The following is a 27,945-nucleotide window of genomic DNA, read 5'->3' as shown; positions in this document are numbered from 1 at the left end:
AGTATAGTATGTTGTCCAAAATCATGAAAAAAGTCATAGTATAGTATGTCATCCAAAATCATAAAAAAACGTCATAGTATAGTATGTCATCCAAAATCATAAAAAAGAGTCATAGTATAGTATGTCGTCCAAATCATGAAAAAAGTCATAGTATGGTATGTCGTGCAAAATCATGAAAAATGTCACAGTATCGGACGTCACCCAAAATTAAGAAAAAATGTCATGACGTCCAAAATCATGAAAAAGTGCACAGTATGTCGCCCAAAATCATGAAAAAAAGTCATAGCATAGTATGTTGTCCAAAATGATGAAAAAATGACGTAGTATAGCATGTTGTCCAAAATCATGAAAAAAGTCGTAGTATACTATGTCGTCGAAAATCATGAAAAATGTCACAGTATAATTCGTCACCCAAAATCATGAAAAAATGCCATGTCATCTAAAATCATGAAAGAATGTCATAGTATAGTGTGTTGTCCAAAATCATAAAAAAAAGTCATAGTATAGTATGTCGTCCAAAATCATGGAAAAATGTTATAGTATAGTATGTCGTCCAAAATCATGAGAAACGTCATAGTATAGTATGTCGTCCAAAATCATGAAAAAACGTCATAGTATAGTGTGTTGTCCAAAAACATGAAAAAAACGTCATAGTATTGTATGTCGTCTAAAATCATGAAAAAAAGTCATAGTATAGTATGTCGTTCAAAATCATGAAAAAAAGTCATAGTACAGTATGTCGTTCAAAATCATGAAAAAAAAGTCGTAGTATACTATGTCGTCGAAAATCATGAAAAATGTCACAGTATAATTCGTCACCCAAAATCATGAAAAAATGCCATGTCATCCAAAATCATGAAAGAATGTCATAGTATAGTGTGTTGTCCAAAATCATAAAAAAAAGTCATAGTATAGTATGTCGTCCAAAATCATGGAAAAAAAGTCATAGTATAGTATGTCGTCCAAAATCATGAGAAACGTCATAGTATAGTATGTCGTCCAAAATCATGAAAAAACGTCATAGTATAGTGTGTTGTCCAAAAACATGAAAAAAACGTCATAGTATTGTATGTCGTCTAAAATCATGAAAAAAAGTCATAGTACAGTATGTCGTTCAAAATCATGAAAAAAAAGTCATTGTATAGTATGTCGTCCAAAATCATGAAAAAAACGTCATAGTATAGTGTGTTGTCCAAAACCATGAAAAAAATGTCATAGTATAGTATGTCGTCCAAAATGATGAAAAAAAGTCATAGTATAGTATGTCGTCCAAAAACATGAAAAAAACGTCATAGTATAGTGTATTGTCCAAAACCATGAAAAAAACGTCATAGTATAGTATGTCGTCGAAAATCATGAAAAATGTCATAGTATAATTCGTCACCCAAAATCATGAAAAAATGCCATGTCGTCCAAAATCATAAAAAAAAGTCACAGTATAGTATGTTGTCCAAAAACATGAAAAAAAAGTCATAGTATAGTATGTCGTCCAAAATCATGGAAAAATGTTATAGTATAGTATGTCGTCCAAAATCATGGAAAAAAAGTCATAGTATAACATGTCGTCCAAAACCATGGAAAAAAAGTCATAGTATAGCATGTCGTCCAAAATCATGAAAAAACGTCATAGTATAGTATGTTGTATAAAAACATGAAAAAAAAGTAATAGTATTGTATGTCGTCCAAATGTCATGAAAAATGTCATAGTATAGTATGTCGTCCAAAATCATGAAAAAAAGTCATAGTATCGTATGTCGTCCAAAATCATGAAAAAAAAGTCATAGTATAGTATGTCGTTTAAAATCAGGGGAAAATGTCATAGTATAGTATGTCGTCCAAAATCATGGAAGAAAAGTCATAGTATAGCATGTCGTCCAAAACCATGGAAAAATGTCATAGTATAGTATGTCGTCCAAAATCATGAAAAAAAGTCATAGTATAGTATATCGTTCCAAATCATGAAAAAAGTCATAGTATAGTATGTCGTCCAAAATCATGAAAAAAACGTCATAGTATAGTGTGTTGTCAACAACCATGAAAAAAACGTCATAGTATAGTATGTCCTCCAAATGTCATGAAAAATGTCATAGTATAGTATGTCGTCCAAAATCATGAAAAAAACGTCATAGTATCGTATGTCGTCCAAAATCATGAAAAAAAAGTCATAGTATAGTATGTCGTTTAAAATCAGGGGAAAATGTCATAGTATAGTATGTCGTCCAAAATCATGGAAGAAAAGTCATAGTATAGCATGTCGTCCAAAACCATGGAAAAATGTCATAGTATAGTATATCGTTCCAAATCATGAAAAAAGTCATAGTATAGTATGTCGTCCAAAATCATGAAAAAAAGGTCATTGTATAGTATGTCGTCCAAAATCATGAAAAAAAGGTCATAGTATAGTGTGTTGTCCACAAACATGAAAAAAACGTCATAGTATAGTATGTCGTCCAAAATGATGAAAAAAAGTCATAGTATTGTATGTCGTCCAAAATCATGAAAAAAATGTCATAGTATAGTGTGTTGTCCACAACCATGAAAAAAACTTCATAGTGTAGTATGTCGTCCAAAATCATGAGAAAACGTCATAGTATAGTGTGTTGTCCAAAACCATGAAAAAAACGTCATAGTATAGTATGTCGTCCAAAACCATGGAAAAATGTCATAGTAGTATGTCGTCCAAAATCATGAAAAAAAGTCATAGTATAGCATGTTGTCCAAAATCATAGAAAAAAACGTCATAGTATAGTGTGTTGTCCACAACCATGAAAAAAACGTCATAGTATAGTATGTCGTCCAAAATCATGAAAAAAAGTCATAGTATAAGCATGTTGTCCAAAATCACAGAAAAAAACGTCATAGTATAGTGTGTTGTCCAAAAACATGAAAAAAATGTCATAGTATAGTATGTCGTCCAAAATCATGAGAAAACGTCATAGTATAGTGTGTTGTCCAAAATCATGAAAAAAAGGTCATTGTATAGTATGTCGTCCAAAATCATGAAAAAAACGTCATAGTATAGTGTGTTGTCCACAAACATGAAAAAAACGTCATAGTATAGTATGTCGTCCAAAATGATGAAAAAAAGTCATAGTATTGTATGTCATCCAAAATCATGAAAAAAATGTCATAGTATAGTGTGTTGTCCACAACCATGAAAAAAACTTTTTAGTGTAGTATGTCGTCCAAAACCATGGAAAAATGTCATAGTAGTATGTCGTCCAAAATCATGAGAAAACGTCATAGTATAGTGTGTTGTCCAATACCATGAAAAAAACGTCATAGTATAGCATGTCGTCCAAAATCATGAAAAAAACGTCATAGTATAGTATGTCGTCCAAAACCATGGAAAAATGTCATAGTAGTATGTCGTCCAAAATCATGAAAAAAAGTCATAGTATAGCATGTTGTCCAAAATCATAGAAAAAAACGTCATAGTATAGTGTGTTGTCCACAACCATGAAAAAAACGTCATAGTATAGTATGTCGTCCAAAATCATGAAAAAAAGTCATAGTATAAGCATGTTGTCCAAAATCACAGAAAAAAACGTCATAGTATAGTGTGTTGTCCAAAAACATGAAAAAAATGTCATAGTATAGTATGTCGTCCAAAATCATGAGAAAACGTCATAGTATAGTGTGTTGTCCAAAATCATGAAAAAAAGGTCATTGTATAGTATGTCGTCCAAAATCATGAAAAAAACGTCATAGTATAGTGTGTTGTCCACAAACATGAAAAAAACGTCATAGTATAGTATGTCGTCCAAAATGATGAAAAAAAGTCATAGTATTGTATGTCGTCCAAAATCATGAAAAAAATGTCATAGTATAGTGTGTTGTCCACAACCATGAAAAAAACTTTTTAGTGTAGTATGTCGTCCAAAACCATGGAAAAATGTCATAGTAGTATGTCGTCCAAAATCATGAAAAAATGTTGTCCAAAATCATGAAAAGAAGTCATAGTATAATATGTCTTCCAAAATCATGAAAAAAACGTCAAAATCATGAAAAAATGTCATAGTATAGTATATTGTTCAAAATCATGAAAAAAGTCATAGTAAAGCATGTCGTCCAAAATCATGAAAAAAACGTCATAGTATAGTGTGTTGTCCAAAACCATGAAAAAAACGTCATAGTATAGTATGTCGTCCAAAACCATGGAAAAATGTCATAGTAGTATGTCGTCCAAAATCATGAGAAAACGTCATAGTATAGTGTGTTGTCCAATACCATGAAAAAAACGTCATAGTATAGTATGTCGTCCAAAATCATGAAAAAAACGTCATAGTATAGTGTGTTGTCCAAAACCATGAAAAAAAGGTCATAGTATAGTATGTCGTCCAAAATCATAAAAAAAGTCATAGTATAGTATGTCGTTCAAAATCATGAAAAACGTCATAGTATAGTATGTCGTCCAAAATCATGAGAAAACGTCATAGTATAGTGTGTTTTCCACAACCATGGAAAAATGTCATAGTATAGTATGTCGTCCAAAATCATGAAAAAAAGTCATAGTACAGTATGTCATACAAAATTATGAAAAAAAGTCATAGTATAGTATGTCGTCCAAAATCATGAAAAAATGTCCAAAATCATGAAAAGAAGTCATAGTATAATATGTCTTCCAAAATCATGAAAAAAAGTCATAGTATAAGCATGTTGTCCAAAATCATAGAAAAAAACGTCATAGTATAGTGTGTTGTCCACAACCATGAAAAAAACGTCATAGTATAGTATGTCGTCCAAAATCATGAGGAAACGTCATAGTATAGTGTGTTGTCCAATACCATGAAAAAAACGTCATAGTATAGCATGTCGTCCAAAATCATGAAAAAAACGTCATAGTATAGTGTGTTGTCCAAAACCATGAAAAAAAGGTCATAGTATAGTATGTCGTCCAAAATCATAAAAAAAAGTCATAGTATAGTATGTCGTTCAAAATCATGAAAAACGTCATAGTATAGTATGTTGTCCAAAATCATGAGAAAACGTCATAGTATAGTGTGTTTTCCACAACCATGGAAAAATGTCATAGTATAGTATGTCGTCCAAAATCATGAAAAAAAGTCATAGTACAGTATGTCATACAAAATTATGAAAAAAAGTCATAGTATAGTATGTCGTCCAAAATCATGAAAAAATGTTGTCCAAAATCATGAAAAGAAGTCATAGTATAATATGTCTTCCAAAATCATGAAAAAAACGTCAAAATCATGAAAAAATGTCATAGTATAGTATATTGTTCAAAATCATGAAAAAAGTCATAGTAAAGCATGTCGTCCAAAATCATGAAAAAAACGTCATAGTATAGTGTGTTGTCCAAAACCATGAAAAAAACGTCATAGTATAGTATGTCATCCAAAATCATGAAAAAACGTCAGTATAATGTGTTGTCCAAAAACATGAAAAAAACGTCATAGTACAGTATGTCGTCCAAAACCATGAAAAAAAAGTCATAGTATAGTGTGTTGTCCAAAATCATAAAAAAAAGTTATAGTATAGTATGTCGTCCAAAATCGTGAAAAAATGTCATAGTATAGTATGTCGTCCAAAATCATGAAAAAAAACGTCATAGTATAGTATGTCGTCCAAAATCATGAAAAGAAGTCATAGTATAGTATGTCGTCCAAAATCATGAAAAAAACGTCATAGTACAGTGTTTTGTCCAAAATCATGAAAAAAACATCATAGTATAGTATGTCGTCCAAAACCATGAAAAAAATGTCATAGTATAGTATGTCGTCCAAAATCATGAAAAAAGTCATAGTATAGTATGTCGTCTGAAATCATGAAAAAAGTCATAGTATAGTGTGTTGTCCAATACCATGAAAAAAACGTCATAGTATAGCATGTCGTCCAAAATCATGAAAAAAACGTCATAGTATAGTGTGTTGTCCAAAACCATGAAAAAAAGGTCATAGTATAGTATGTCGTCCAAAATCATAAAAAAAAGTCATAGTATAGTATGTCGTTCAAAATCATGAAAAACGTCATAGTATAGTATGTTGTCCAAAATCATGAGAAAACGTCATAGTATAGTGTGTTTTCCACAACCATGGAAAAATGTCATAGTATAGTATGTCGTCCAAAATCATGAAAAAAAGTCATAGTACAGTATGTCATACAAAATTATGAAAAAAAGTCATAGTATAGTATGTCGTCCAAAATCATGAAAAAATGTTGTCCAAAATCATGAAAAGAAGTCATAGTATAATATGTCTTCCAAAATCATGAAAAAAACGTCAAAATCATGAAAAAATGTCATAGTATAGTATATTGTTCAAAATCATGAAAAAAGTCATAGTAAAGCATGTCGTCCAAAATCATGAAAAAAACGTCATAGTATAGTGTGTTGTCCAAAAACATGAAAAAAACGTCATAGTACAGTATGTCGTCCAAAACCATGAAAAAAAAGTCATAGTATAGTGTGTTGTCCAAAATCATAAAAAAAAAGTTATAGTATAGTATGTCGTCCAAAATCGTGAAAAAATGTCATAGTATAGTATGTCGTCCAAAATCGTGAAAAAACGTCATAGTATAGTATGTCGTCCAAAATCATGAAAAAAAACGTCATAGTATAGTATGTCGTCCAAAATCATGAAAAGAAGTCATAGTATAGTATGTCGTCCAAAATCATGAAAAAAACGTCATAGTACAGTGTTTTGTCCAAAATCATGAAAAAAACGTCATAGTATAGTGTGTTGTCCAAAACCATGAAAAAAACGTCATAGTATAGTATGTCATCCAAAATCATGAAAAAACGTCATAGTATAATGTGTTGTCCAAAAACATGAAAAAAACGTCATAGTACAGTATGTCGTCCAAAACCATGAAAAAAAAGTCATAGTATAGTGTGTTGTCCAAAATCATAAAAAAAAGTTATAGTATAGTATGTCGTCCAAAATCGTGAAAAAATGTCATAGTATAGTATGTCGTCCAAAATCATGAAAAAAAACGTCATAGTATAGTATGTCGTCCAAAATCATGAAAAAAAGTCATAGTATAGTATGTCGTCCAAAATCGTGAAAAAACGTCATAGTATAGTATGTCGTCCAAAATCATGAAAAAAAACGTCATAGTATAGTATGTCGTCCAAAATCATGAAAAGAAGTCATAGTATAGTATGTCGTCCAAAATCATGAAAAAAACGTCATAGTACAGTGTTTTGTCCAAAATCATGAAAAAAACATCATAGTATAGTATGTCGTCCAAAACCATGAAAAAAATGTCATAGTATAGTGTGTCGTCTGAAATCATGAAAAAAGTCATAGTATAGTGAGTTGTCCAAAATCATGAAAAAAGTCATAGTACAGCATGTCATTAAATTGTCATAGTTTAGCACGTTAAGGAAACGTCATCGTGTAGCATGTCAAATGTCATACTCTACTTACCTGTTGTTAGGGATGAGGGACGGATGGATGTCGGTTGTTGTAAAGCCCTCTGGGGTAAATTGTAATATGTGATATTGAGCTGTATAAATAAATTTAAAATGCATTGAAAAAATTAATGTTTTAGAAAACAGTGTTTTAGATTTTTAAAAAATACTTTAAGGCCTGTAATTGTCAATGAATTGATTTAACAACTTTTACTGCTCTTTAAGACCCCCTGTCTTTATTCTTGCCTCTTGGTTACTGTGACAAAGCATACAGAATAAATGTTATTTCAAATCAAGATGGCAAGCACATATAAATGCTTAATTTAACCAGAATAATTAGCAATTTAATATAGAAATCTTTAATTATATGGTCTAAAACTTGAATCACTGTAAGCTACTGGACACTGTGTTAATCAGCCTGAAGCAGCAGTGGACACTAATCGGATTATACTCAAGAGTATTTTCATTTGGTGGATGCAGGCAGTCTTATCAGCTGTGAAGTGCTGTACCACCACCTAGTGGAGATAAAGTAAACAGCAGCAGTAGATGTTTTTCCAGGTGTCTTCTGAATCATTTTCTTCTTTATTTATACTGAAAAATCAGACAAATATTTTATTTTAAAAATATTCTTCATTTGTATCAATGAATGAGTGCACAGTGTGTGTCCTGACACATGCTGCAGGTTCAGAGGAGACTTCTCTTTATTTCCAAGAATACAGTTCAACATTATCACATTCAGCAGTTTAAAAGAAGGACAGGACAATCTGAGTGATGCTTTCAAGAATATATTTCAGAAACAGCTGCTGAAGAATTTTCAGCCACACCATGCAGAACATACACCATCATTAGTGTCCTACAGAAACCTTGTACCTCCAGTTTGGTGTCACAACTGTATCAAAAGCAACACAAGCTCCAGCTTGAATGAAAATTTCCTGTACATCAAATCAATTGATGAAGTGTGGAATGTCAAAGGGATGTTGCACCCCCCAAAAAGTAAAAACTGCTCTCATCATCTGGTCAACATTGTGTCTATTAAAACATCAGTAAAGTCAGCATGTAGATAAAGCAAAGTTTGTACTGTATTTAGTACAACAATTTTACTACTTATATTCACGTTTGGGGTTAATCAAGACGACTCATTTAATTGCTTTGATAACGAGATAGTGGACATTTGAACCAAAGCTCTTGTGGCTTTATAACCATTTAATAAGAGTATCATTTTTAGATGTATTGAGATCACTGTCCACATCAGTTGCTTTACAGTGGGCTGAAAAGAAGTCCAACTTCATATGTTGTTTTGAGGATGAGAAGGTAATCACTAACAAATTATTCCTTAACAAAAAAAGCATACAAATGATTCAGACTTTGTCGACAAATTCTCAGGGAACAAGGTTTATGAAGGACAAATGTAGAAAACTCACGCTAACATATATATATTGTCATTTTTATTATTTTTCCGGAGAAGTTTGTGTAACAAGGGTAAAATAAACTAACTGGAGGACTGGACATACCCTGTTCTACCTCGTCAAGAGGAACTTTCCTGTTAAACTACGCTGACTTATTGTTCACATGATCACGCATATCCAAAAATAATGTTAGCTTGAATACTGTGAGCACCTGTGACCACAGCACAGGTCTGAATACTAGCTTCCATTGTGTAAACTTAGTGGACTAATCATGAAACACATTTTAAAATACTTTCAGTCCTCCATTAGTAGCCATATTTATTTTGACGTACACTGAACATAACGTGAAGGCCTCGTACCGACAATGTTAGAGGGAACTTTTATAGGTTAAGAAAATGTTTTTGACCGGATAACTTCACCTTATATATCCTGAAACAGGAAAGTTTACATGTGTCTTTCTCTGGATACTGTGTTTGCTGTTTAGTAAGTTACCACAGGTAAGTATATGCTACACACTGAGGTTATAGTCAGTGACCACACCTGACAGCAAAATTAATTTAAACAAAATGGATGAAAGTGTTATTTTATTTTGTGATTGAGGCAGAAAGAATCTGACCATTTGTTGTATAGACACTGTGTTTCACAAGGACTCACCTGTTCACAAACAGTTTTTCTTTGACTAATTTAGCAAGATGACAACATTGAGACCTGGTTGGCTCTTCATCAGCTACTTGGGGCATCAAGTTCACTCAAGTGTGTGTCATCTTTGAGCCTCAGATACAATATGGAAGCCTGTAAACCAACACTGTGTACATCACAAAAACCATATTCAAAGTGAAGATCTGAAACAAATTAATACTAAATTGCTGGAAAAGCAATCAAAAAAAATATATCACTCTGATCCGATACTTGTATTATTATAATCTCCTTTTCCTAGTTACAAGCCATTTGACGATATTACTCTGATACATTTTGTATTCTGAGTGAGTCGCTGTTGGAGATGTACACCAATTCTGTGGTTGAGGACACATCTGAGTTCACCTGATGTCTCAGAGGGGAGTACCATGAAGCAAGATGAGTTGGTCAGAGAGGTATGTTGAGCATGAAGAGTTTTTCATGCCGTGAAGGTGGCTCCTTTTTAACCTGGCTAGATCTCCATGGTAACTTAAGGTAAGGTAAGGTAAGGTAAGGTAAAACTTTAAGCTGTACAGCTAACCTGTGTCTGGGGCAGTTTAGAAAAAGCGTCTCTCACGCATTCTCCTTTGAAGATAGCATCACTCTTTTGTCAGCTGTTAATCTATGAAACCATTTCATACCTTTACTGTCTCAAATTGTGTTTCTATGTTTGATCCTGATTTGCTGAAGTCTGTTAAACATTGCTGGTATATTACTGATATACCATATATATAATACTGATAAAACACACCAATTAGAAGATTAATGAGTCTATATTTTTATCACAGATAATATTCAGTGAAATATTTTACTTTGATTTGGCCAAAAGCTAAAATTATTTCCACGTATCCTTTATAATGGGACAGTGTCAGTATATCTTGAGTACAACACTGGAATCAGCTGCATAAAGGTTAAAGTTTCAGAGCTGTAAAATGTGCTGCTGTCATGTTAGAAATCAAGTAGTAAAAGTAAATATAACTTGAGAATTCACAAGTTAAGTATTTTCTGCCAACACTCTTCTCATCTTAATCAACAGTATTACTTTTTACTGTTATAATTTTAAAATATTCTTCAAAGGGGAAAGTAGGCGGTGCACAATCGATCAAGAGTCATGAGACGCCCTGAGAATGTCTTGTTTTATGTTAAGGCTCAAAGAGGCTTTAGAGTGTGTTACACCAGCTAAAACAAAGTCTGGCCCTGTTAAACCTGCGTCATGGTACACCTCTCTAAGCTGGAAACAAGCGAGTCCTTGTGAAACACATATCTGCGTTTTGGCTCAACAACTGGACAAAAGCAGATGTGCATGTTTTACACACTGATGTATAAACACTGTGCCCAGTGCAGGTTCAGAGACCAGGATTTGGAGGAGGTACTGCATTACAGAAACAACAAAGTGGAAGCTCCGGTACTGATTAGGCAGCGACAGCGGGACAGGAGAGAGGCTGGACTCCTTTAATCTCTAGAGCCTTGTTGAAGTGCACGTCCATGGTCTTAGCAGCCTTGGTGATCTTCAGGTTCCTCATGCAACCTCCGAAGGAAGTGCTGGTAGAGAGAGCTGCCTGTCGGACTCCATCTGAAGGAGAAATAAAGGAATGACATCACACTGCTCAGTGCATTATTGCATGTGTGAAAATATACAAGTGAATTTAATGTGTTTTCTACAACAGGCTCCCCTGCATAGCAACATATCTATTTTATTTTAATTACATAACAGTTAACAGATGTTTTACTTTAAAGGGAGAGTTCACACCAAAATCAGAAACACATATTATAAGTCTTACATGTAGTGCTATTTATCAGTCTAGATTGTTTTAGTGTGAGTTGCTGAGAGTTGGAGATATCGGCCTTATTGATGTCTGCCTTCTCTCTAATATAATGGAACTAGATGGCACTCAGCTTGTGGTGCTCAAAGTACACACAAAGTACTACACCCTCCAACTGTATCACAGCACAGAAGGAATCGTGCATCTACTCATGGATGGGAGGCTCGTGTCATTGTGACAGCAGGCAAATTACATTAAAACAGTCTTGGTTGATTCATAGCACTACAGGTAAGACGTAAAAGGTACATTTTTGATTTGGGGATGAACTGTCCCTTTAAAGATCGTGTGTGAGAAGGCAGTCATACCAGGATATCCTCCGACATAGATGGGGTCGTTGGTGTCACATGTGTTGGAGCGTGGGTTAGGACTCTCTGCTTGGCTCAGCTTCTCATCGACCACCAGCTCCACCCTGTGGCGGAGTTTTCTAGCAATGACAGAGTGCCACTGGCCGTCGCAGAAGCCATCACCCTCAGGCATGTGCTCTGCTGTGATTCGTCCAGCTCCATTGTCAACATGGAAGAGCAGCTAGGGGGAGGGAAAGGGAAATGGGAAAAATGTGAATTGAAAATGCATGTATTAAAAACTAGTTTATTTTTTCAGTCATCAATCTATAGCTATCCATTAATGTATGTTCACATATATGTAAGTACCTGTATTACTCTGTGATACTGTACGCAATTTTTTAGCACACACTGTGCTATACAGTACCTAGTTAGTACCTATTCCTATAACTATTGTTATGTACCTTGCCCTCGACGATCTCTATTCCCAATCCATCGTTGGCTTGGTTACTGACGCCCAAAAGCACGCCGTTGGTTCTGCTGGTTCTGAACTCTAATGCTATGGACACATCCAGACCCACTCTGTAAGAGGCGACTGGAGAGACAAAGAGATCATTAATCACCTATAACAACAACAAGTGCTTTGTTCCTGAGCAAGATACAGCTACTCTAGGTTCATAAGTCACTACTGGGTGGTTGTTACATAGCTGCTAGTTCAGGGGTTCTTAATGTGCCAATTTAGGGAGCCATCATATGATTGAGACCGCACAGGTCAAGGCCACACATATAACAAAATATCTATTATCTTACTTTTATATTACTGTCGAGTTGCCCACAGAAGTTACTAACTTAAGCAAACACCACAAGCATGGATGACAAAATGTAATTCTTGCAGTTTGACACAGCAGCCGAGCAGTGTATTAAATGTAAGCTACTGAAAACATTGAGACATACTGCAGATTATTAAAATATAATGCATGGATTTCATGTAATGTTCAGGGGCCACACAAAGTGTTTCTGAGGGCCACCATTTTTTATCTATACTATCAGCTTTTTATGTTTTTGAACCTGCTTAATTATGACCTTTTTATGACATACTATACTATAGCTTTTCGACTTTATTTTCGATGACTTCTTTATAACACACTATACTATTTCTTTTTTAATTTCTATGACTTTATGGCATACTGTACAATTAAACTTTTATGACATACTATATTATGACCATTTTTTAAAAAACCTTTTTTATGACATACTGTACTATGACTTTTTCTTTTACTTTTTATGATGTTTTCTGTGATTACCTCTGCCAAAGAGGTTATGTTTTCGCCAGCGTTGGTCTGTTTGTCTGTTTTTCTGCAAAATAACTCAAAAAGTTCTGAATGGATTTTGATGAAATTTTCAGGAGAGGTTGATAATGGGACAAGGAACAGACGCTAAAATTTTAGTGATCGGTTGAAGCGTTGAAAGTGGATAAAATAATAAAATGGCGGGAAATCCGAGCTGCTTGGCGGAGGTCTGCGCTCTCTGGGTGCTCTAGTTTTTTTATGGCATACTCTTCTATCACTTTTTCAGACTTTTTCCATTACATACTATATTATGAATTTGTGTGGCAAACTATAACTTTAATGTTTTAACATACTTTATGACTTATATACTATGACTTTTTTGGACATTTTTTATGACATACTACACTATGGCTGTTTTACTGACTTTTTATGGCATACTATACTTTGTTTTATGACATACCCACCTCTAAGACATAGAGAAGGATGCTCCTAGATAAATCACAACCACATACAGTATCTCACCCCATGACAGACTGACAAGATTTCATACCTCATTTTTAGAACTGACCCACAATTTACATGATGTAAGTGACATGTCAGTGTCTTATCTCACCTGCTTTCAGGAAGCCAGTTCCGTCAAAATAGGTGCCTGTCTCAGTAGCAACAAAGCATCTTCCCACCATGTGACTGGAGGTGGGCGTGGCCATGTCCAATTTAAAATCTTCAATGACAGCCTCAGCACCACCTAGACAAAGACGAGGGGAAGGGTTACTCAACTGGAGACAAAATCCCAAAACCTATTCTAGCATTAAGAAATATTAAATATAAACAACAGGCATATGACAATTCTAATCTGGGTAGATACAGGTGTAAAACATGTGACACATGCACAATCCTTAACACAATACAATATTATTACCTGTAGCTCCTGCCTTCGTGCTCACAGGACCTCCCACCATCTTTAAGTCACGGATACATCCATTAATACTGTAGAGAATCTAGGAAGAGAAAAAGAGAGAATTTTTAGTTTAAGTCTAACAAACTCATTCAAAAACACCAATCAATCAACAATCCTGCAAATCATGTCGACTGATATTCACTTTCAGTATTTGTACGTGTGTGTGTGTGCGTGTGTGTGTGTGTGTGTGTGTGTGTGTTTCATTTACCGGTCCTATCCTCTTGGTGGTGTAGTTTGGTGGTAATCCACCAACATAAAGCAATCCCACCACGTCTAACAGGTCAGCCTGGTAAGAAGAGGAGAAATTATTAATGCAACAAAAGACAATCTGTTTAACACTGATCTGAGGTCGATGACTGGATCATTTGTCTTTATTTTTTCTGAAGGATATACTAAGCAGGATTTTCCTTAAAAACAATGACTGATACAAAGTAATCCCTCTTAATCATCACTAATGATAAACAAGGAGTGTATGGCAGTGTGTTTATCTGCAGAGACTCTGCCCTCTGCCTGGATTTTCTTAGTTTCTTTTTATTTTGCCTTGTTTGGGATGTTCCTGGGCATGAGGTGAATCACCATGGGGACACAGCTCGTTCCAAAATTAAAGTGAAGCTGGGGTTGACTTTCATTTTAGCTGGCAATACTGTTTGTAAACAGCAGCCGATAATTCCTGTATAGTATAACTTTAAGGGAAATATTTTCTTCTTACTAATCTGCCAAGTAACTCCTTGTATGTGCAGTTATGTAGTATATTTTTATATGAGAAAAGTAGTTAGAGTAGAAAAAATTACCTTCTTTGGACTAATCATCTGTTTACTATATCGCCCATCGACTGTAAGTAGACCTCTCTGTTTGCTACGACTCACACGGATCTGAGAGGAAAAGAAAGAATGAGAGGAGGGTTAGAAAGACATGGGGGAAGGAGGAGATGGACAGACACTGAGCTGGAATCATAGAGACAAATAGACATGTGCAGTCCTTCCACAGTATCAGCAGAGATCATATGTTGTCCTGGATGTAAGAAAAGATAAATGTTGCCATCAGGTGTTTGTCACTTGAAATTGAGATTTAGTGTTCATTAACAGTGCAACAAAGTGCCTAATTCTTCTAGAAAATTGGGACTTCCTGTGATAAATGAGTCTCCGGGATCTAATGTTCTGGATGGCAGAGAGCAAGGAAAGTGTGAAACACAGTATAAAATAAAGACAGAATCTAAATCACATATTATTGTGTAGCAAATGAATGAATAAATAAATTAATGAGTGAATAAGCATAAATGAAAGACTGAAAGAACTGTCCTACCTTGTGCCAGTTCCCATCATTGATAGAGAAGGGAACACAGCCGGATATGTTCCCATGACCGAGATCATAACCCAGACAGACCTGTCCGTCCTTGATCTACAGACAGAGACAGACCGAGGGTCATGATGGAAGGATGACAAGCTGACATGGTTAACAAGAGCCATAGACTGTATAAAAGAAGTGGACGTAGCCACTGTGACATCACTCATTGTTTTATGGACAACCATTTCAAAGCCTCAAGTTTGGCATTTTCACTTTCTTGGTCTTTTTGGTGCCCTAGGTGACAATATTTGAACTAAAGAGTGGAGTTGTTGAGGATACGCATCGCTACACCTCTATCCTGACTGAGAGGTCACTGTGATAGTCACTTGTCATTCACAAGGTAGCCATGCCCAAAAGCATACCCTGCTTTATCATGCATTTTACCCATAATTTACAAAATAAACACCATGCTGTATTGAAGGAGACATGAAACTAGTGACTGACATAAACTCATTAAGAAAATGTTTACTGAGGTCATTCCTCTGATGCCGGCAAACTCAACATACTCCTCCTACTTGACTGGACTCCTTCCTCGAAACCCCTCTCAACATCACCGGCACTGCTGGCACTCTCCTGGCTCAATTCCTATCTCTCCGACAGATATCAGGTCATCAGCATAAACCATTGCAAATCCCCCACTTCTCCCTTCTGCCAAGGTGTTCCCCAAGGTTCAGTTCTCGGCCCCCTCCTCTTCGTCCTGTACATTCTCCCCCTCAGTCAAATCATCCGTCATCATGGACTTCAGTTTCACTGCTTTGCCAATAACATTCAGCTCCACATCTCCACCAAAGCCATCACTCCTGCCACTCACTCTACCCTCACCAACTGCATCACCGAAATAAAATCCTGGCTGCAAACCAATTTCCTCAAACTTAACTGTGACAAATCAGATGTCATCATCATCAGTCCCAAATCTCTTATCAAATCCACCCATAACTTCTCTCTTCCCATCGATGGCTCCACTGTGTTCTCCTCACCCCTTGTCTGTAACTGTGGTGTCATTTTCTATCAAACCCTCTCCTTTGACCAACATATTAAACACATCAACAAAATAGCCCTCTTCCATCTCAAAAACATTGCCCGCCTCCGCCCATCCTTCCCCTTTTCAGACTAGACCACTGCGACAGTCTCCTCTATGGTTCATCATCCAAAACTCTCAAGAAACTTCAGCATATCCAGAACTCAGCTGCTCGCCTTCTCACACACTCCCGCATCGGTGACCCATCCTTCATAACCTCCACTGGCACCCCATCCTCCAGCATATCCACTTCAAACTCCTCATCATCACTTACAAAGCTCTCCACAACCTGGCTCCCCCCTACCTGTCTGAGGTCCTCCACCGGTACACTCCCTCCCGCACTCCTGTCCCCCTGCACCAGGACTAACCACCACACCAAGGGGGACAGGGCCTTTTGCACTGCTGCTCCCATCCTCTGGAACTCACTATCTGAGGACATCTGAGACTACCCCTCACTCTCCACCTTCAAGAAACCCCCCAAAACACACCTTTCCAAAACTGCCTACAACCTCTAAAATCAGTGTACTTTGCCCTTTCTGCATTATTTCCCTCTCTACCTCCCTATGGATTATTTCATCTTCTTTTTTTCCCTCCGATTGCTGTCCTGAAATGCGCTATATAAATCCAATATATTATCATTATTATGACTCAAGTGAGAAGCAGAGTAATTTTCTCTTAGACTTTGATACAACCAGACTTCTTTTTGCAGCCAGTGGAGTCGCCCCCTGCTGGCCGTTAGAAAGAATACAGGTTTAAGGCACTTCTGCATGAGCCTCAATCTACAAACTATGAGAGGCTATGTCTGCTTTTATACAGTCTATGATATTACCCTCTTTGATGACCTTGGTGAAATAGAAAAACAAATTTATCCTCTGTACAGTCTCAATACACAGATAGAAAACAGAAGAGAGAGATTATCCAAATCCAAACATTATGATTTATTTTTCTGTTTTTTCATTAAGTAGTCATAACTTGTACTTTGTGAGCAGCTGGGCCAGAGTTTGCAACTGTTTTATGGTACAAAAAGAAATGGGCATTGTTCTTCCTCCTCAGAGCTGAGACTTATTTCAGTGAGAAGAGGTGAGAGTCAGAGACTGTGTTTCAAGAGACAAAGAAGCACCTTGTGTTACAGGAAAAAACAACTATTGGAACAATAGGCAGAGCAGTAGGTGGATACCTGTATGGAAACAAAGTCTGCATGGTTAATTCTTGCCATGTAGAGGACGAGACCAGACTCCTCCCTTGTTCTCAGCTCAAACTCCAATATAAGCCTGAAACACACATGTAATAAGTAAATCAGTTTTAGATCATGTATATCTTTGTGATGCTTTGCATTGTTTATCAGGCTCCTGGGAAAGAACAATAATGGATTCTCACAGCATATCAACATAAATAACAATTTCCTGCAAAGGTAATAATGCAGTAAACAAAACTGTAATAAACTTATTCAAGCACGCAAGTTTAATTTCTCAACCAAATTTAATATAACAAATCAAATTATTTGTATTCAGTAAGGCGTAGTATGGGATATTACGGTAAACAGCAGGGAAGATAAATTGAAGTTTTAAGTGAGTTTTCATGTTTTCCAGCACTGACATTTTGATGTAGACGGCAGGATGACTCACTGCTTAGAGAACATGTCCAGCAAATGAATGTTACGAGTCTGATCCCCAAAATACCTAAAATCTGTAAGCAACATGTTTTTCCTTTTTTCAGCTCATCCCTTAACAAAACCATTAGATCAGATGACAGACCACATCACACCTGTACTGGCGTCCCTGGAATGGCTGCCGGTCAAGTACAGGTCTGAGTTTAAGGTCCTACTGTTTGTTTTTAGAGCCTTACATGGCCTGGCTCCCAAGTACATTTCTGAGGTCCTCTGCCCCCGTTCCAACCCAAGATCTCTCAGATCCTCAGACCAGTTGCCTCTGGCAGTCCCGTGATCGAGATTAAGGGGGAAGGGCGATCGTGCATTCGCAGTAGTTGCCCCAAAGCTTTGGAATAGGTTACCCTTTTCAATGAAGTGCTTCCCCTCTGTAGATATGTTTAAATCTAAGCTGAAGACCTAGGGTTTCTAAGGTCTTTGATTGTCTTTAAGGTGTCTGTTTTCTTTCATATTTTACTTTCAGATTTTGTTATTCTGTGCTTTATTTATTTCTTTTACTTGTTTTTTTGTGCATGTTTTTATGTTATTTCTCTTACGCTTTGCTGTTATCATGTTTTGTAATTTTACTTATTTTATTTTACTGTACATCCTGTTTTATGTTTTGTCCTATAAGACATTTGTGCAAAATTTTGACATAATTAGCATGATAATTCTTGAAACATGTTTTGTGAAGTCAAGTGACCTTTGGCCACCATTATCTAATCAGTTCATCAGAGTTCAAGCTCAGGTTCGTTCACTTTCACCACAAACACTGCAAAGTTAAAGAACCAAATAATTATAAAAAGCTCACTTCAGAGTGGCCATGTTGTGTTAAAACATAAATGAATGCTCATTTAGACCTGTTGGTTAATTTAGACTCAATATGCTGTGTTACCTTCATTATAGGGCTCAAGTGTGTGGGTTTTTGTTTTGTTTTTTTGCGGCTCTAGACATTTTATTTTTATTTTTGTTTTGGCCAAAAGTCACTCTTTTGACACTAAAGGTTGCAGACCCCTGATTTAGAGGAACACTGTCATCGCTACTTAGCATCAGTGTTTCTCAAAAAGCTCAGTCTGTTATCCGTGGTAGGCACTGCATAACTTGCAAAACAACACACTTATATTGACGATTTATTTTGAATACATACCTCTCTCTGACTTTGGTGTCATCAAAGGCAAAGCTCATGTGACTGTTCCTGGTCAGTCCAAACTGATAAGCCTTCTCGAGCGCTGTCGGGGCCACAGCTGATGCACATGAATCCTGGAGATTGGACATAACATGTCAATTACACTGACAGGGTTTCACCACACTGTTCCTATTGCCTCTTGTCAACAGACACCTTTACACCTGAGCAGAACACACGTCAATCACACTAATAGGGTTTCTGCTTCTGATCTGCAGGGACCTAAAGGGAGGGTCAGTCACTGGTCAGGTCATCAAACAGTTCTTTATATAAAACAGGTCAAAGAAAAGTTTACAGAAGAATAAATCCATGTAGATTTATAAGTGAGGCCCTGGATGCGCAATCACAAAACAGTGTATTTTTATAGTGCAAATTTACCATATGGGATATTTCAGATAGTCTCAGCAAGTTGCAGCATATGGCCTATTAAAATGTGTTTAATTGCAGTCATCTTTCATCACTGTTTTGTTTTCCTCATTATCATTTCAAATCAGTGACTGCCAAGGTGGATTTGGCTGACACTGTTCTCAAATCAGTGGACCCTCCCACAGTTTGATCAGCATAAATCCTGCACATATTCTCTCTCCATCTGAACCAGACATCACACACTACAGTCTGATTTCCATTTGATTTGTGCTTCACTTTGGCAGCAGGGTAAACAAAGTATTAGATGAGTATTACTGTGCCCTTTGTCATGTTACAGGCTGCAGTTCAACCAGTGGCCACAGGGTGTCAGTGTTGCAATACAAGTAAAGGCACCCAATTTATGACTTTTTTTTTTTACTCCCTTTCTACCACAGTTCTTTCTTCTCTCATCCACTTGCCTCTTCGTCATCCCTCCTCTCACTCTTATATCGTTTTCTCCTTGTCCAAGTCTTCCTCTCGTCCTATTCCATGTCTTCCTCCTGTCCTCCCATCTGCTACTACTTTATTTTGCTTTACACTCATACTCTCATATCCCCTTTCTTCTCTCTCTCACATTTTCCTTCCTGTCCTGTTCACTTCGCCTCTCATTATTTACTTCTCTTGCTACTACTCTGCTTTATTCTCCCAACAACTCCTCTTCCTTCATCCTCCTCTCCTCTGCATCCTTTCATTTCTTCCTCTTCCTCTCCCGTCAGCTCAACTTTCTTTTGCTCTTCTTTAAAATTATTTGTCCTCTCCCCCTCTTGTCTTCCATCTTTTTGTTTCCTACTCCCTTCCTTCCTTTTCTCTACTTCTACTCTTCTCCTCTTTGCTTTTATCACCACTCTGTTTGAAGGCTTGTCTGAACTGGTTTTTAATTCTTCATCTATCCAACTTTATCTGCTCTTCAGTTCTCCTGCATAGTGTTCCCTCTCCACTTCCCATCCTCTACTGTCCTGTCCTTGCCTCCTTTCCCATCTTTCCTACCCCTTCCCTTTCTTTCACTTTCCTCCCGCCACCCACCTCTAATGTCATATCCTGCTCCACTCAGTTTCTCTTACCTTTTTCTTCTGCTGTATTCTCTCTACTCCTCTTCCTCCACCTCTCCTGATCTTGTTGACTCCTATCCTGTTGTGTCCTCTACTCCCATTTGTTACTTGTTCTCCACAACCTGTCTCTAATCCCCTCCTCTCGTTCACTCCTTTTCTATACACCACTGTTGCCTTATTTTCTTTTTCTCCACATATCTTGCTCTTCTGGCTTTTTTCCACCTGGCCATATTCAGTGCTGTCATGCTTGAGATCTGTTTTGGTCTTGAGACAACATTTTGAGGGTCTCATCTCAGACATGACTACAATTTTACCTGGACTTGTCTCAGTCTCAGACAAAGAGGACTCAGGATTTTATTCAAGATTGGTCAAGACCACAACTGCATCACTAAACTGCCTGTGCAAAAGAGGAGTGTTCGTACAGCTTCGTAGCATTTGCATTTGTTTGTTTATAGAAAACAAAGGAAAAGTCCCAGACATAAAAATCACCTCTGCAGCGCCTTTTGATTAGTTTATCCACACGTTTCTCATGATACTATTATACATACACACACATAAATATATATGGCAGTAAAAAGAGTTTAATGAAGAGGATTATTTGGGTGTTTTTATGGTAATGTGGATTTTTCAGATCAATGGGCCAGTTCCACTTCTTATTGTCAGTGTATCTTGCAGTGTGGAACTCGCACTGGTCTGGTCTTGATTTTGACTTGGACTCAAAATCTGAAGTCTTGAGCCACTTTTACACTGCCCTTTCAAGGCGGGAATATTGGGTGGTCATGCTGCCTTGATGTTCGGTATGTAAGGTACGATCGTGGGGCTGGGGGACAGAGTCTTCTCCTCTTTAAGTCAGGAATGGAGATAGTAGCAGACCCAAAACTAGTTCTGTGTAAAAAGTAAAGCCAGAAAGACTTGACCATGGGTGGAACGAGTGTAATGTTTTGATTACATATTATGTTGGCAACTCACCCCAAGAGATTTTAAAGCAGCTGTTAGTAGTTGGCGGCTAACTCAAAGAAGAATAAAAGTGGCCGTAAATGTCCGCAAATTGGGAAAACAAAGAGATTCGGGAGCTCCTTACCCTCCAAACAGAGGACGACATCAGCCACCATATAACAGCGATGGCAAATGATTGTTATTTACATGTTAATGCCATTGTTTTTGTTGAGAAAGCACTGCTGACACGTATGTTACATGTCACACTAGAGGCCGATGCTGACGGACCTGTCATGCCTCTTTCGATTGCTGGATGCCATGACACAGTGTATAATCACACACTGAAGCAGACTGATGCTGCTGTCATTTGGGTTTATGTAAAAATGCAAAGGAGGCATAGAGAAGGGATTTTGTAGCCGCTTAAAGTGTGATCTCTGTTTAAAAAGGGCTTTGGTGTTGTCTCAGTTTTGATACATCCTGGTCTTGGTCATGACTTGCTCTCGGTTTTCGTGGCCTTGACTACAACACTGTCCCATCTAATCATCTCCTTCATCTTTTTCCTCCTGCCCCATCGCCTCATCTCAACTCTTTTCCTGTCTCCTTTCATATCTTTATGTCCATCGCCTCTACCTTCGCCTGCTTCTTCACCTGTCTATTTCTTCTGTTGCCTGCTCATGCCTACAATGGAAGGCATTCCTAGACCTTCACCTTTTTTATCTCCTCCTCTCCTCAACTTTCCTCACCTGTTCTGCACTCCTTCACCATCTCCACTCTCACTTCTTGCTCCACTGTTTGTCTCTACCTGTCCTCACCTCATTCTGTTTCCCTTCCTTCTATCTGTTCTTACTATCTCCCCTCCTCTCTTGAATACATCTCCTCTTAAGTAACAAATCTGCTTTGCCATACCTCCAGTGTCAGTGTGAGACAAAGTTGGAGCGAAAGGGAGAGCATCTTAGACGACCGAACATGTGTGTGTGTGTGTGTGTGTGTCTTAATCTCCTCTCCTCTCTTGTTCTCTTTCAAGTGAAGACATTCCCCACACCGTGACCTTGCTTTGTTACAGCTGACACTCACCTCTTATCGCGCTCTGTCCTCATATCCGCTCCTCCTCCTCAACCTCCCTCTTTTTTTTCCCTCTTTCTCATTCTCTCCCTATCTAACAAAAGGGAGATGTCACTTGCTCAGAAGCTCTTTCCTTCCCTCTCCTTTCATTCTTCTCCAGCTTCCTCTCCTCCGTCTTTCCATTAAGCCAACAAAAGGCGGGCGCCGCTCTGTTCAGAAAGACTCTCCCTCTCTCTCTCTCCTTCCTCCTCTTCCTCCATGGCTGCACCTTTTCTCTCCACTCACATCCCCTCTCTGTCTTCAGTCCCCTTTTATCCTCCTCTGCTTCCCTCCCTTTCTCTCATCCCCTCTGCATCTTTCCATTAAGCTAACAATAGGAAGACCGTCTTCCATTCAGAATGGTTGGAGGTCACACCAATAGAATCTGAAGTCATTTAGACAGGATTCTGTATAAGTGTGTGTGTGTGTGTGTGTGTGTGTGTGTGTGTGTGTGTGTGAAAGACGTTGCCATCACTTTTGAGAGATCAGAAGTCCTCACTCTGCTCATTGTAGTTTTCAGGGGAGCTTCTCTTTTGGCCTCTGGTAGTAATTAGCTTTAGCTACAAGTGTCTCACTGCTCAACTCATGACCAACTTAAAGTGCATCATTCCTTAAGCATATGTCAGTGGTCATTATATTGCTTAATAGAGTTCAAACTTAAGTCTTGAATTTAAACTAGAAAAGCTTTAGGCAACTTCAACTTCAACTGCAGATCCAATAGCTTTACAACTGCACTAAGAGCCTAAAGAGGCAGATATCTCTAAGCTCCATCTGCCAAAATAAGACTAAGTATGTTGCTATGTAAACTAATCACCTGAAAAGAAATAGCTATGTGAGTCAGCAACTGCATGGCCTGTTACAACACCTCACTACGAGAGTGTCAAGCGAAAAAGGCTCTCCCCTCTCTCAATAACTAATATCAAGGACTTGCTTAGGCAAAGCACTTAACCTCCAGCTGCTCAACAAGAGCTGGTCAGTGGCCACCAGTGGAAGACTGTGTTTGCACAAAGCAGCTCAGTGCAAATGTGAAGTGGGTCGATGAAGAAAGCTTTGCTCGCTTTGAGTTTCCGAGTGAAAATAGGTTAAAACAGAAAATAAATATGTGCGAAAATACACTTTGGGTGGAAGACAGTGAGCTCTGTGCGTGTGGCTACCATATTTTAAAATCCTAGATCAACTGCAAAAAGACATGAAGGAAGTAGAGAAAGCAAGTGAGCAAGTTTTCAGTTACAGTGGTTGATTGCTAATAACCATATACACAAGTGTGTGTGTTTCAAAGGGTAAGTCTGATGATATTCTGTGTTTTTCTTAGTGTAAACAAAACCTATTAAAATACTAAAACCAACACTGATCCAACTAAGTTTTGTTTATGTACCCAAAGCCTCATAAAGCCATGTCTCTGGCCCATGGCTCTCCACTGTTGATCAAAAACTATTTAAAGACAGTGCATCTGCCACAACACTGAGTGACAAGTGCCTTTATTACCATGAATGTGGGTTTTGCACTTAAGTCTTAAGTCAAACCAATGCACACCCTCCTGCTGCAGCAAATGTAGTGCATCAAAGCAGTTAACCCTTTTAAACCTGAGGAAATTGGCCTGATCCCTTTAAAGAACACACAAAAAAGGCAACAAGCAACTTCACAAGAAATAACCCAAAAATTAGCACAAAATTTGAAAAAATTACAGGAAAATTTCTTGAATAATAATAATGAAAAAAAATCAAAACAAAAAAAAGAAGTGCTGGAGAGATTTTTTTTTTCTAAAACATAATTGTAATTATTTTAAATGTATTTTCCTGGCCATTTTTTTCTTTTTGAAAAAAATAAATATATATATATATATATATATATATATATATATATATATATATATATAATTTTTATTTTTTTTTTCCAAAAAGAAAATAATGGCCAGGAATATATATATATATATATATATATATATATATATATGTGTGTGTGTGTGTGTATATATATATTTTTTTTACTGTTTTCTTGCAATTTACAGGAAATTTTTAGCCAAATCACTCGTTGGCTTTTGCACGAAAGAAATCAAACCAATTTGCTCACGTTTCAAAGGTTTAAATGCTTGTAAAAGGCATCTGAATGTAGCACAAGATAACTGCTGTCTATCCATGTTTCAAAGGGTTAAAATAGTCCCCAACAAATACACTATTTAACCCTGTTAGAGTAAAATTTGTTGAAAATCTACAGTATTTGGCTGTTCCTTTATTGATTTGTGTATATTTTGACATTTTCATGACCAATTTTTAAATATTTGCAACTTCAGAAGGGACCAATAGGCTTGTGCCTAAGTGCCAGTGGCTTAAATATAGACAGTGTGCTTGCAATGGGGCCTGTGGGGTGGAGCGGGCCCTCCAACAATGGGTTAGGCAGAGAATGGGCCCTTGTGAGTGTTTCAGAATGTCAGCCTGTATTAAAAAAAGAACTCACATTAAATCAAAATTAGAATTTTTATTTTCATACACTTTGAAAACTATTAAAAAATACTATTCAATTAAATAAATAGACTTGTACTGTATAAGTGTGTACTTCATCTACAACTAAATACTAGCATGAACTGGGCCTGTAGTAACTTCCTTATGCCACCACTCAGTGCCACAGGCAAGGAAGGAAGTTAGTAGAGCTGTTGGTTTTGTTAATAATCACAAAAATATAGAGTATCACCAGCCTTATCCTTCAAAGATCTCCTATGCAGATTTCCCTAAAAACAATATTTAGACTCAGAACTAATCCCTCTCAATTATCACTTATGAGTCATTAGAAGTGTGTGGCGGTTTATTTTTCTGCAGAGACTCTGCCCTCTGCCTGTACTTTACCACTTCCCTCTTATTTCCTGTGCTTGGGAAGTTTATGGGCCCCCACAAGGCTCAGGTGAGGTTGGAACTTTATAAAAAGAAAGCGACCAAGTGCCAGAATCTGAAAGCAGAAGGCATCCAAAAAAGCTCAAAATATGGCGAGGCTAAATGCCAAACGATAATGAATCTGTGGTCGGCTTTTAATATCACTTTTGCTGCAAGCCTATTAACAAAGAGTAACCAACAATCTTGCATAGTACACCTTTAAACAGTGTTAACTGTATGCGAGTGTGTTTGTGTGTGTGTGTGTGTGTGTGTGTGTGTGTGTGTGTGTATGTATACCACTTCAGCGCTGGGCTCCTGTTTAGCAGTGGGCGGGGCAGCAGCAGCAGTAGGTGTGGCGGCAGGTGCAGCAGGGGGCGTGGCCTCCTGCAGGTCAGCAGTCAGGGAGTGGGAAGGAAGGGGATTAGTGGCAGCCAAAGAGCCAGAATGATGTCAGTGTTTATGACAAGCACACAGCCATCCAATCAGCTACAGGAAAGCAAAGATGTTATAAACATGAAAGGCCAAAGAGGTTAATGAAGTAACAGAGAAACTTTGAGACTCCAGCTCCGATGAACTGAAGCATAATTACTGTAAGAACGTTGTACACTATTTAATAAATGTGGTTCTCTCACCTTGTCAGATTCAGACCATGTTAGATTTTGTTACCTCTACACCAAAATAGTAAAGGTCTGTTTCCAGTCACTACAGAAAGAACTGGCGCTGCGAATCTCTCCTATGTTATACACTGCTAATGCTGAATTTCAGTGTGAATGAGGGGCATTAGAGAGCCGTGATGTAAAAGGCTAATTAGAGGCAGTTGTCATGATGTCATCAACTACAACACCAAGTATATAAGAATTACACAGTGAAAAACAGGATTCAGGATTTCATTCTTTAAGAGGCTCACTGGAGCCTGTAAGGTGCCTCTTTTCGAGCCTCTTCAACCTCTAAATTGGTGCTCACATCTATCTCAAGAATCAGAGGTACAGAATATGCTGTGACAGAAAAGTGGGAGATAAAGAAGTCTCTTTATTCAAGCCCATGCTGAGACTGTTGTTGACTGTCAACTGTGATTCAACTTATGATTACTTTTTCGGTCTAACAATATTCTCTTGCTGTTGATGAAAAATGCATGTTGCAACCTCTGTGCAGAGCTCTGTCACATGGTGCAGCAGCACAACAACACAAAAAGTATTAATTAGGGTAAGGTGAAACATCAATTATACTCAGTGTATCATATATTGATACACGCAGGATGTATAAAATGACTTTATTGTGAAAATCGGGGAAAAATGATCACATCATTTTTTAAAGCCACTGGCATTGGGCTCATTGGAGGGGGTGAGAGGCAGGTGAGGCGTGCGTTTTTGTATCCTCAGGACTCTAGATTGTGGCTACTGCTACCATGATTTGCAAATATTATTAATATATGAACTGGAGAGCTGTTAATTTGTTTCCCGCTCATAGTGAAAAAATCCTCACATTTAAAGGTGCCACTGTAACGGTTTGTCTTTTAACGTGTTTAATGACAGTGTCACTGGCAGAGGTGTGTGTGTTTGTATCTGCAGGCCTACAGAATGTGCAGATTTAGTCGCATTTTGTGACCATGGAGCACCAGTGCAACTTGCAAATAGTATAAATATATGAACTGGAGAGCTGTTAGTTTGTTTCACAGTGAGTAAATCATCATCACACGTGTTTTTGTATCTGCAGGGATCCAGACTATGGCTCTTAAGTCACATTTTGCAACCCTGGAGCACCAGTGTGGCTTGCAAATAGTATTAATATATGAACTGGGGAGCTGTTCGTTTATTTCATATTGAATAAATCATCATATTTAACAGTGCACAGGTAACAGTTCAACTTCTAACAAGTTTAAGGATAGTGTGAGCAAGTGAGGCATGTTTTTGTATCAGCAGGGCTCCAGACTGCAACTATTTAGGTGCATTAAGTGACCATGGAGCACCAGTGTGACTTGCAGGTATTTCAAATATATGAACCTAAGAGCTGTTAGTTTGTTTCTTGCCCACAGTAAATAAGTTCTCTTGTTAAACAGCACCGTAGCAACAGTTTATCTTTTAACGAGTTTCATGATAGCGTCACTGGGTGAGGCGTGTTTTTTTTTTGTATTTGCAGGGCTCCAGACTGTGCCTATTTTGTGGCATTTTGCAACCATAAAGCACCAATGCCACTTACAAATAGTATTAATATATGAACTGGAGAGCTATTGGATTGGTTCACGCCCACAGTAAATAAATTGTCATGTTTAACAGCCCTGCAGCAACATTTCAGTATTGACAGCACTTTGGGCCCGAAACAAGCTGGCTGCTTTAGAATAAAGCACCGGTGATTCCACTATGAATCATTTCATTATAACACAACTTTATTTAACTTCATTATAACTACACTTTATTTATCAGAATAATATTTAGCTTTATTAAAATAGTGCTAATTATACTTAATTATAACCGTGCTCTATTTAACTTTATAATAACTGTACTTTAGCTCCTTTATGTAACAGCAGCTACTTTATTTGAATGATTGTAACTGTAGTTTATTAACTACTACTGGTTAAAAACAAGAATGAATTTGG

At 37.3% G+C, this 27,945-nt stretch overlaps 1 protein-coding gene across 1 annotated transcript in view; it reads right to left on the bottom strand.

Moving 5' to 3' along the window:
• Positions 1 to 8,052: 8,052 nt before the first annotated feature.
• Positions 8,053 to 27,945, bottom strand: part of lama2 (laminin, alpha 2) — a 332,854-nt gene continuing 312,961 nt past the window's right edge. Inside the window, exons 64-74 of the mRNA XM_078173904.1 lie at positions 25,650 to 25,736; positions 18,962 to 19,074; positions 17,347 to 17,440; positions 15,110 to 15,205; positions 14,599 to 14,679; positions 14,016 to 14,093; positions 13,769 to 13,847; positions 13,463 to 13,594; positions 12,025 to 12,155; positions 11,585 to 11,804; positions 8,053 to 11,029 (exon numbers count right to left, since the gene is read on the bottom strand). Of these exons, the coding sequence (XP_078030030.1) occupies positions 10,869 to 11,029; positions 11,585 to 11,804; positions 12,025 to 12,155; positions 13,463 to 13,594; positions 13,769 to 13,847; positions 14,016 to 14,093; positions 14,599 to 14,679; positions 15,110 to 15,205; positions 17,347 to 17,440; positions 18,962 to 19,074; positions 25,650 to 25,736 (1,272 nt within the window). The 3' untranslated portion in view covers positions 8,053 to 10,868. The remainder of the gene's footprint in view (positions 11,030 to 11,584; positions 11,805 to 12,024; positions 12,156 to 13,462; positions 13,595 to 13,768; positions 13,848 to 14,015; positions 14,094 to 14,598; positions 14,680 to 15,109; positions 15,206 to 17,346; positions 17,441 to 18,961; positions 19,075 to 25,649; positions 25,737 to 27,945) is intronic.

This window comes from Epinephelus lanceolatus, chromosome 13 (assembly GCF_041903045.1).
Source record: "Epinephelus lanceolatus isolate andai-2023 chromosome 13, ASM4190304v1, whole genome shotgun sequence".
Taxonomy (NCBI): Eukaryota; Metazoa; Chordata; class Actinopteri; order Perciformes; family Serranidae; genus Epinephelus; species Epinephelus lanceolatus.
This window is presented reverse-complemented; position numbering and strand designations above follow the sequence as displayed.